This window comes from Bombyx mori, chromosome 13 (assembly GCF_030269925.1).
Source record: "Bombyx mori chromosome 13, ASM3026992v2".
NCBI lineage: Eukaryota > Metazoa > Arthropoda > Insecta > Lepidoptera > Bombycidae > Bombyx > Bombyx mori.
In genome coordinates this window covers 8,512,943-8,525,138 of record NC_085119.1, presented here as the reverse complement: position 1 = coordinate 8,525,138, position 12,196 = coordinate 8,512,943, and the positions used below count along the sequence as shown (strand labels likewise).

The window sequence follows — 12,196 nt, the reverse complement described above, 5'->3', positions numbered from 1 at the left end:
TTTTTTTTAATTAAATAATTACCAAAAACATAACGTTATGTGGGTTGTTCTAAATACATTTAGTACTAGTGTCTCTATTATAATAATGATAATGGTGATGATTTTTTCTCATTTTTATTGCAAATTTAGTGAATATATAATAATTTTTTTTATTATTCATCCAGAAAGAACAGGAGATGGGATATCCAAATAAAAATACAACTAGATCTAAAATAGTTTATTTCCATTTTCTTTTTATAAAACAATTGCTTATGTTTAAGCTTTACAATATATATTTTACATAAACGAAATTTATTAGCGAATTTATCTATTAAATATATAATTGTATCATTATTTACATTTCCATGAATTACATTGGCAGCTTTAAAATTAGGTAGATGCAAAATAATACTCATAACAATAAACATAAAAAGTAATATCTTAAAACTACCGCACTAAATAATTTGGGTGCAAAACGGTTTTTAGAAGAGCATGTTATAATTAAATAATTATAATTTATTTACCACTAGCACTAATATTTTCTCTTAAGTACATAACTATCTTACCGTTGCATATAAGTATTTAATTTTATATAATACTGGAGCCTTATAAGTGAATCATTATTGCTTTTGTTCACGAATGAAATTATCACCTACATCCATCAAATTTCATTTAAGTGGTACACAAAAATACTATCTAATCAATAATAAATTTTAATAAGATTTTTATTACAATGTAAGCATGCTTCACAAGGCACTATTCTAGCGAGATTTTTACAAACACAACCGAAATTAACATAAACAACTATTAAATTCGGTTTCAAAGTCCGAAGTCCGGCCTAAAATTACATTTTATGGCAACGAAACTGTAACATCAAATTTTGAAACAGAAACCGCTAGTATTCAAAACAGAACAGTGATCAAATTATAAACATCGATTAAACATAATGAAATTTAAAACTGAATCCACACTCACTTCGTCACATCTTTTAAGATTCAGGAATAACTAGAGCAGGAGACGACCATAGGTGTATAAAGAACCGCGAATTGTACACATTCATTATCGAACACTCGCTGCGTGAGTGTGGAGCCATTAACCGAGGTCACAATAATAATTCTAAGCTTCAACACTTTACGTACAAATAAGCTTTTCCTTACATTCATTAAACTTACGTCTAAATTGGCGTTAATATTGCTTTAATTTTTAACCTTTTTTGCTTTAACTTTCATTAAATCCCATTAGCATGGTTTATCTTAGCGTATTTCGTTTCAAGTTTCCGTAGTTATAATTTATACATAATTCAATATTTTTTTTGTAAACATGAAATGGAAAAATATTTGCTTCAATCATTTCAACTTTCGATACAATGTATTACAGAGTTAATTATCCAATTCGACCATCTGAAATGATAAATGAATTGTCCAATTAAATCTTATTTCTGTATGTTTTAAATTTTAACAAGAACTGATATCACAGTATTTTGTATTGATGGTACAAAACCCTCATAATTTTTATTAAGATCATCCAAATATTTACAATAATCACATTTGCCTTTAACGTTTTCTTGAAACTATAATTACCACATAAACAAAATTAAACATGATGTATTATAGAAATAAACTCAAAATTACTGAACTGCGAAAAGTCGAAAGGTCAATCTAAAAACTAAACGAAAGTTCCATCGAAGTTTTAATGAAACTTTAATTAAACTTAATGCAACAAAGACATATGCGAAACAAGTTAACTGTAAATTACACTTTACACTCAGTCGCTTTCATCAAGCAGTACTTAATGGCTTAAAGAATTTAACGTCTACGTTTTTACAAACTATCCGATATTTTTCTGATGAATTTATGTTTGTTGGTCATATGCGAAAATGTGCTTAATAGTTTATGCAAGCTGTTTAACTATGATCAAAAGCATTTATACTTTTGCAACCGTTATTCTATAAAATGATGGCAATTTAAAAAATGGAAAATTACTTTCAGATAAAAATTCATTACACAAATTGCTTAATGCAAACCGTTCTACGAGTATTAAGGGAATTTGAACAACAAGATCCATTTATCTGTGCAATGTTTTATCAACAAAGAAAAGTTGCGGGTAAAAGTCGTACATTCAGTGATCCATCAACACGAGGAGAACACCGCGAACGAACAACAAATCTATTTTAACAGATCATCCCCTCGCTGCATTATCTCCCCTTTCGATTTCACTTCTCGAACCATGAATATTCGATCTCTGACCTACTAACATCAGAATCAGCGGTGGAAATGTTTGTTTAATGGATATTGTGAGACAGAAGGAACGTTATGATGTCGAATGAACGGTTCGAAACAACCGGTCGGCTGTTGTTAATATAAGCGTTGAAAATAAATGCAGGCCGGCTGATACGATTCAGGCGTTTCGTTTGTAGTTAAAAACCAAAACACGTGCGAAAGAAAAAGCACATGAGACACATATTTAGTTGTTCTAATTTTAAAAACTGTTCTAAAATTAACCGTAACAGACATTAACTGTAAAGTATTCGGAACTTTTGATATATATTAGTACAATGACAAGAAAAAATGCGAGATTAATCAATCTGTAGAAACAGTTTTAATTACGACTACGACTCGTGAAAGCCGTAAAAAATATTATACTTAACGATAGATATCAGAAAAGATTGGGATCTCAAAATTACTATGGGAATCTGTGTATCGGATAGTTTGTGTGATCAGTGGATCGGGCGTGAGTAATCGTTCATTAATCACTAACTGTGCTGTATCACCGCAGCGACGCAACGAGCTCGTTGTTCATACTGTTCTGTTGACTCGATGCATTCATGCCCTTCGCGCATTGCTGTAACAATTTAAAGAACACTATGGCTCATCTCGTAACTGAAATTTTAAACACCTAGTTTCTCAGTAAAAATTACTTTAACACAACCAAAACCTAAGACTACTGCTATTACTGAAAATTCTAAATGGGAAGATTTTAATATCTTGCATTTCGTATTAAGCTCCTAAAATTTCCAGGGGATTTTTTCGAAAACATTTCTGAACTTATCGAATTCATTACATGAAATAGGGTCAGATCCGAAGTCAGGTTCAATATCTAGTTTGTTGTTGAGCCAGGGTCGATTTTGATTTCCCGTTCCAACCCATATTGCTTTGCGATGGATTGGATCGAGCTACACTTATCTTACGAAATAAAATGATCCTTTCAGGTTATCTATTCATATACTATTGAGAAAATGTTATTGATAAAATATAAAATAAACACAGTCTTTCTCATAAATATTTTTACAAGGAAAACTTTTTTGTTCTACCATACGAAACAGTTTTTTTAATACTGTGATGTGCGTTACTTTAGATGTCAATATAATAATATATAAAATTATGAAACTCATTAAAATTTATCTTCATTAGCCTTATGTATTATACTTGTTGCCAATTACCAATTGTATTACAGTTTCTTCATGAACAAATTAGATATTACGAACCTGATTGAACGTTTTGAGGATTTTAAGTTGTCATGGCGTTAAAATCATGTCTTATTGATTGATGACAACATAAAGCATAATCACACTGATTAATATTGGGACTAGTCACGCCAAGTTCCACACTGATGAAGTCAGAAACTTTCAACTACTCTTATATTGATGAAACTTTATAAACCGATAATGAGTTTTGCTGCAAAGAACTCTTTTTTTGCACCTGGTATGATGTGTTTATGCTTTTTCACAAACATATGGCCCGGTCAACTCCTTGATACAAATCAACTCAAAGAACAACCCATCAAACCATCATTAAAGGTGGATAATGACCCTACTAATTGATTGATTAATTAATTAAAGAGCTTTCGAGATAAACTCGGTCATTTTGCTTTTCAAAATATTGCTCTTTGGTAAAAAATCTCATCAACAAACAAACAAATTTAATCTTTAAGTCTATCACCTAAGAAAATCGGTTGGGTAATGATCACGGTATAAGTAAACATTTAAATTGCGCGACATGATTCTGGATGCCCCGTGATAAATGATTTTACTTTATGACTGATATTTCTGTCTCAAACATAAGACCTATTAATGGTTCGGTACATTGTTTCAAATACTACACTTGCTAGGAATAGGAAAGCCCTTCTGCTTTATTAATACAATTCTGTTCTCTACATAATCCCACTTCGTTTCAATATCACAAGAAAACTAATATCACAAGTAGATTGTTACAGGCTCCAAATTTAAAACTAATATTATTGTTTTTTTTTAAACTGTGTATTAAACAGGATACTGAAATAGGTAACCTTTTTTATAATATAAATTTGTAGAAGTATATTCATATTTTTATGTACAAATTAATTCTATTTAAAATTTTGTAGAACTGATAAAATTCCATTTCATAAAATGAGAAAGCTTTAAATCTGTTTTCTCCGCAGCGATCCGGGTTTTACGATTATTTGCATGTATGTAATGAATGCACTTCATCTAGAATAGTAGGTACTCGTGTGAACTATATAGAAACAGTACTATTATGAATTATAAAAATCCCCTCAGAATCGTAAACTTTTTACTTTCAATTACATCACGAAATCGTAATTAAAGCAATTACGCGCGCACTTTATTCGGTTAACTAATCATTATTAGAAGTTGTTACGTTGAAAGCAGTAAATTGACTGTAATAAAAGAAATTGTGGTTTGGAAATAAAACATGTGGTATACGATAAGAAATTATTGTAATCAATAGTAACAACATGTTGTTTATTGCGTGCCGATGATATGGATTTTATTTTATAGTGAGTACGTGGTGTCGTAAAATTAAATCGGAAGATCTTAGCTAGCAATGTTTCGATGCAACATTAATTTTAAAGGTATCACATATCGTGTTTTAAGAATTTTCAAAGCTCATTATAAAATTATTTTTTAATTTTAATAAATCAAATCTTTTAGTGAACTAAAGATTAGTGACGTGAGAAAAAGTTGTGAACATGCATTATAAGGAGCACTTAATTTTACCTAATTTTACTGCCTACCTAATTTCTGTTTCCACAGACAAATTACTACGTAAATTTTATGCTCATCGAAATTTATTGATATGAAAGAGCACTTATTTCATTTTAAGTTAATCGGTGAGAGAGAGCATTATACAATTGGTACAACAGATTTTTTACTGAAACAGATTTAGATACTGATACTGCGAAAAGTTTGATACAGAACCAGGATTACATTATTGATTGATTTTCGAGAAACCATTCCCTAAGGCAGACTGCCGATGTGACCTGGAGTAATGTCAAGGAGCAAGCGCTAGACAGGGTTAAGTGGAGACAACTTGTGAGGGCCCTCTTTACCAGCGCGGTACCCTAGGACTACAACAACAACAACATGGCAAGCTACAATTCTGGTGTTCGTAGATACGATAACTCTAAAACCGTGAATGAAAAAAATATATTTGACAACGTTTACGCACAACACGCAATGTATTACAATCAAAATCAGTTGACGCACGGTTTTGTACAACGTGGGCTCCGCAAACTGCTTTCGGTTAGAATTAGATGATTTACTAAGTTCCGTAAATGATGAATATTTATTAAGCCTAGCAAAGTATTATTGTTTCTTCTGTTCCTTTTTATGCTGAGGTAGTTTATTATCGTTTCGGCTTCGAGAAAGCCATACTGTAGACACTATGAAGCAAATTCGTGATTCCTTCAGAAATTATAAGAGATATGACAATCAACTATCTACTTCGATCGATGTTTTATATAAATTAAAGTTATGCCAATAAAAGCTTTATTGTTACTACCAATAACTTACCATTTGCCGTGACTCCCATACTTTCATAGCGTTCTTGTATTTCTCGAACTCATGACACCAATCGGAATACACTTGTTTATATTCTTGAGTTTTACTCGGTTGTGTACACCTTATAAAACAGAAAATATTCATATATAAAAAAGGTTAAAAACAATAACAAAATTACTAAGAAAATTTTTCTACGTTTTGAAAATTTGTAACTATTGGTTTAAAAAAATTAGAATTTTTAAGTATTTCCTGCAACTTTTAAACGTCTATATTATTTATGACACTGTCATTAACTACTATAAAATATCTTCCATTTAATACAGACAAAACACGAAACTTTGCATTAATCAGCATTACATGTACAATGTGATTTGTGGCAAACTAATCTAAGATGAATATAAGATAGCTTAACTTTATCTATGAGCTCATTTAACAGCTAAACACCTAGAAGTCCGCAGACAAGTCCAAAAAATCAAGAAATTTCTAAGCCTAGAACCTAGAGAACATAGTCGTCGTGGCCTAAAGAATAAAAAGTCCGGTGCATTCGTGTTGAGCGATGCACCGGTGTTCGAATCCCAGGCTGGTACCAATTTTTTTAATGAAATACGTACTCAACAAATATTCACGATTGACTTCCACGGTGAAGGAATAACATCGTGTTATAAAAATCAAACCCGCAAAATTTTAATATGCGTAATCACTAGTGGTAGGACCTGTCGTGAGTCCGCACGGATATCCCTATCCCCTCACCACCCTGCCTATTTTTGCCGTGAAGCAGTAATGTGTTGGTTTGAAGGGTGGGGCAGCCGTTGTAGCTATACTTGAGACCTTAGAACTTATATCTCAAGGTGGATGGCGCATTTACGTTATAGATATCTATTGGCTCCAGTAACTACTTAACACCAGGTGGGCTGTGAGCTCGTCCACACATCTAAGCAATAAAAAAATAAACCTACCTTGACTGTTACTAACCTGTGTATATCAATATCTAGATTGTATGAAGCCACAAGAGAAGGTCCAAAGTAGCATTCGTATCGGCCTCGGTCCGAGTCGGACACAGAGAGTAGAACGAGACCTCGCTCCGATGTTTGTAGCACTCGATCCCAGCTGAATAATTGTGAAATAAACTTCTGTGATGAGTTTTAACAAAAATATACCTAATAATTCAAAATAGCGTACCAAAGTTAGCCCTTGATGACAATCGGAAGCTATTAAATTCATCGTTGTAACAAAAAATAATAAGTAATATGCTTTACAATAGCCAACGAGCTTGAAGATTGTAATTAAAATTAATATGTGAGCATTTCTCAAAATTATTGCACAATAGACTTTAGCCTCTGTCCCATTTTTTTAATATTTTGTTCCGGCTAATATATTAGTTCATTACTACTTTTTATAAATTGTGTAAGCAGTATAACTACTCTACTTATTAGAAAGGAAAAAAAACAGATATAAATACAATGAGATTTTTTCATTAAAAATATATATCATAAATCAGCTTCAACCAGTTGTATGAAAAGTGCAGTGTCCTAATCTCAATATCTTACCAAACCATCGATCTTTAGTTGAATGGACATGGGCATTGTATAAATAAAAAATATTATTTATTTATAGCCAAAAGTCACAATTCATCCTAAAACATCCTTTTTAGCATTACTTTATAATTAAATTTCTAATTAATGATTTTAACTTGTCCCGTAAAAAGTTCCACCTAGAAATTCCAGTTTTTGTTACCATAATTCTGAAGAAATATGAGAATCGATTAATGCAATTATATTTTAGAATAATGGTAGCATTAGCCGGCTTGGCATCCGTCTTGTTTTAATTTCGACTAGTTCTTTCTGGTGCCGGTACGAACGGTAAAAGTCAATATTGAAACTAGCGGTCAGAAAAAAATTCCACCTTTGTTACTCATAAAACATAGATAAGTGCAGATTTTATTGTTATTTCACTTAACCTACTATTAAAGCTCCCATTCTTGATTTCGTTAATCAAATCGAAATAAGAGTAATCGTGTGAGTTGCATGTGTTTACAAATAAAATGACATGTTGTTCTTGATTTGTTACTTCTTTTTTTGTTACTTTTGTGTGGTAACGTATAAATGGAAAAGAGAGTAACAAAATAGGAAATCATTAGGCTGAGTATATATAATATATTATTATTATTATTTAACTTTCTGTTTAAATAAATTTTATAATAATTATTGCAATTACAACGGCGTCAATTTCTTTGTTTTTTTGTTGTACTATTACAGATTTGTACTATGAAATAGATTGGGAGTTTTTTGTTAGTATTTTTCTATCAGTTTGATTAGTTTATTTAAAAACAAATGCGGCTTTTAAATATCTGCTTGTTTTAATCTAAAAGTGCGATCATAGTAAAGAGAGAACTACTGCATGATATTCCTTCTGATGTGGTGGGCTAAATTTCAAGTATGAAAGCTGTAGAAATAAAAATATTATTACGTTGTCCATTTTTCTGGTGCCAAAGATGTGATTATGATTTATACGATCACTATCCAGCCGATGAATGTGATTATTGCTATTAAAGGTTTTTACTGAATTAGAAACCGTTAGGCCTCCTTTTCATTATGATTAAAAAAGAACTGAAACGATATTTTTGTTACCTACTCGTAAATGTTCCTAAATATTTGAATAGGGTATTTTTTAAACGAAAAATGTTTACACGGGTCAAAGTTTATTATAATTTGAACTACTTCGAAAACTAGCCTTATAAAATCCTAGTTTGTTACCAGTATTCCATTTTTGTTACTGTCCCATAAAAGCGGACACGTATTTCTTTTCAATTTTTTTATTTATTATCTTAAAACCTGCAATTTTTTTAAAAAAAGTAAAAGAAGTGTATTGTTATTTCATTTGTGAACGTATTTAAAAATAAAACAACATCAAAACTTCTTTACTGTAATTTTAAAACAAAGTTGTGGGCAAATGGTAACGTAAAGGATATATTACAACTTATATAAGTAACATTTTGCTGTAAATGTTAACAGTTTTTTATAGACACGTAAAATGATGGTTATGTCACCCTGTTGAAATGCATAAAAGTTGACGAAATTGATTTGGTGTTTTAATTAACGTAATTGATAGACGGTAACAAAATAAGAATATTTCTCCGCCCTTGGTATATTTCTACACATTTCTCTACTTTATTACATATTAAACCTCAGAACAAACATCATATTCAAAATCTTTAGACACCTATCTACAAATGAAAACAAAAAAAATGCTTTAGTTTAACATTTTTATTTTAGTACATTATTTTATTGGCGGTGCATTTATTTTGAGAAATGCTCATGTATATTGAAGAAATATTATGAATCGGCGCGTAGTTCTGTCCTTTTCCCGCAAATTATTGAGCAGTTATACAAAGCTTTTGTATGGCACACATATGATGCCATATCGATGTTGATTAATAATAAATATAATAATAATATAATGATATGGTATATTTCGCCAAATAAGTAAGGATAATAGTTCAAAACTCTTTATTCTGAACATGTTTTTTCTTTGATCATAATAATATTATGTATGATTTGTTTTCAGACAAAGCAATTTTTAAATTTAGATTGAGTTCGTCGCACCTTAAAGGATCGGTAAGACGCCCGGTGCATTCGTATCGAGCGATGGGACTATGCCGGTGTTCGAGTCCCGCGAGCAGTGACGATTTTTTCTAACGAAATACGTGCTTGACTCATGACTATGACTTCAGCGAGGAAGTTATAACACCGTGTAATAAAAAAGAAATCGCAAAAAGAATAATTTGCGTAATCACTTGAGTTAGGGTAGGCAGCGGCTTGGCTCTGCCCTTGGCATTGCTGAAGTCCATGGGCGACGGTAACCACTCACCATCAGGTGGCCGTATGCTCGTCTGCCTACAAAGGCAATAAAAAAAAAAAAAAAAAAAAAGTTAGAGCGCTTTGTGAGCCCGTGCGGGTAGGTACAACCTCCTAGTCTATTTTTACCGCCAATAGTAATACGTTTGAAATGTGGGCAGCTATTGTACTGAGACTTAGAACTCATGACTCAATGGCATCTACAGCAACTTTTATGGGCTCCGGTAACCATATAACACCCGATTGACCATGAAATCATTCACCCGTCTAATCAATAACAAAAACAAAAGAAAACTTACTTGAAATTAATTTTGTACCGTCCCTTCTCTCTGGAATGATGAAACCATACGACGTATTGGTCTTTCAGTGCATCCGGCGTCTTCCCGAAGGCCGCTAAATGGACGCTTTGGCCGTAGCTCGCCTTCACAGTTTTCAGAGGGGCACTAGCCTCGCATATCGAAGGAGTTGAGTTTGTGGCGTCGTGAAGTAGGCCGGGAGTGTACGGACGACACGCCCCTACTTCTTTGTCCCAACCACAGTACGGATCTAGTACACAACGCACGCAGCTATCGTAACTAGAAAAAATATTGCACAATATATACACGGAGTGTTTTTTTTTTTTCTATAAAACCCATATCAAAGGGTCAAGGGTATTTCGTTTAAGCGAAATTTTGGTAAATACGTGAGATTTATCTTTATAATTAAAGGTCCGTTTTATTTGGTATTAGTATCAACAATTCGATGTGTTTAATTGAACTTCAATTAAGTTTACCTCATTCAAATAGGTAAAGAAGCTTTTTATTGTAATATTTTTTACAAACTGTCCATGAATCTCCTGTAAAATTGCAAAAATGTCGCTTAAACCAAATAACCTTTCACCCCTTAATATAGTATTTACTAAGAACAAAATATTGTATCAAACACAGTTTTACTTAATTAAAACAGATTGTATATTGTAGCTATTAATAATTAATTCATAATTTTCGGCCGCGATCGTAGAACAAAATATTTTATTTCTTAAATTGGAAACATATAGACGATCTGTCTTATCTATGATTCCAGTTTCTATCTTCTACTTTTATTTTTAATTTAATAAGTATATTGCTAAATTACTCATCAACTTAGACCTCAAAGTATTTTTGTAGAGAGTAATAACTGATATAATGATTTAGGTGTATTATGTATTAGCAATAAGAAAAGGTACAAGAGGCGAGCACGCAGTCGCCTTGTCTGTTGAAAAATTTATTCCGACTTGTAGGAAGACTTTTATGCTTAGGTAATTCCTTTTGAAAGACATCCCGAGAAGTTTTATTATGGCAGTAACAAGGATAAATAGGTAATCTTGCTTTATTTACGAAAACTCGTTTTGTACATTGTATTTTTTTTTCTTCTTTACGACAAAACTGTCATGAACTTTTATTTACGTGAACGTATGTACGTATTGTGTTCAGGTAAACAAACGAAGCGTGTCTCTTTTAAACCGTATCTCAAATACGTATTAAGGGAATACATTCAAACATTGTTACAGTCACGAATCATATAAATGTAATGGTTTGTTTTTTTATCAACTAGCGACCCGCCCTCGCTTCGCTTCGGAAACTGTAATTTATTATTGGTTTCTCCAATATTCAATGGATGTTGTTATACATATAAACCTTCCTCTTCAATCACTCTATCTATTAAAAAAAACCGCATCAAAATCCGTTGCGTAGTTTTAAAGATTTAAGCATACATAGGGACAGACAGATATAGGGACAGAGAAAGCGACTTTGCTTTATAAATACTATGTAGTGATAATGTATTTGTACTTTTCTACACAGCGTGAAGGTAACGATCAATAGGTAGTTATTAATACATTCAAATCAAATACACAACGATTGTATACTCGTTAGATGACTTAAATCGATTTTGAAAAAAAAACTACTCGTTTTTTATTATAAGTTTTATAGTTGTAATTCAATTCAAAAGTAAACGTCGTATTAAAATTTAATATTCAAACTATTGACCTACAAAATTACATCAAAATATGTTTGTGCGTGAAAACGTAACAAACAGAGCTATTTTCGTATGAATCATATTATTTTTCGTGTACCTTCTATAGCGGAAGAGCATAAAACTTTGTTGGACATTTGAAAAAAAGCAGACTAATTATATGAGTCTACATTGTGGTCCAAATTAATCTCTGTCCACCTATGAAAACTACATCAAAAACCAATCGGTATCCGAATAAACAAATGAAAAGACAGATAGACGAAAAAAAGATTAGCTGGTTTATTTTACATTACTCTTCTTTAGTTATACTTATATTTTTTTGCTATTCGTCCATGTTTGTACAAACCTACGGACTCTACTGTTTTAATATATAGTTGTATTGATTTCTGGTCTTCGAAATTTAACGACTCTTCTCCGCGTTATTCCTCAACGTGCTCCAACCGAGAATTGAAGCCATTACTTGGTGGTAGATAGCGGCTTACTATTCTAGCATTGCCAATACCCTTGAGTGAAGGCCAAATTTATCACCGGATAAGTTTTGTAGACGTCTACCTAAGTATAAGCCAGATATACTTTTATCTATGTAGACTTGAAC

The 12,196-nt window shown here is 31.9% G+C and overlaps 1 protein-coding gene across 3 annotated transcripts in view; it reads right to left on the bottom strand.

The window, feature by feature from the left end:
- Nucleotides 1–202: 202 nt before the first annotated feature.
- LOC101741577 (semaphorin-2A) overlaps nucleotides 203–12,196 on the bottom strand; it is a 74,144-nt gene continuing 62,150 nt past the window's right edge. For 2 of the 3 annotated variants that reach the window (XM_062671784.1, XM_062671783.1), the window contains exons 10-13: nucleotides 9,909–10,184; nucleotides 6,728–6,862; nucleotides 5,768–5,876; nucleotides 203–2,820 (exon numbers count right to left, since the gene is read on the bottom strand). In XM_062671784.1, coding sequence (XP_062527768.1) covers nucleotides 2,746–2,820; nucleotides 5,768–5,876; nucleotides 6,728–6,862; nucleotides 9,909–10,184 — 595 coding nt within the window. In that variant the 3' untranslated portion in view covers nucleotides 203–2,745. The remainder of the gene's footprint in view (nucleotides 2,821–5,767; nucleotides 5,877–6,727; nucleotides 6,863–9,908; nucleotides 10,185–12,196) is intronic. The other variant, XM_004927806.5, reaches the window with a different exon arrangement.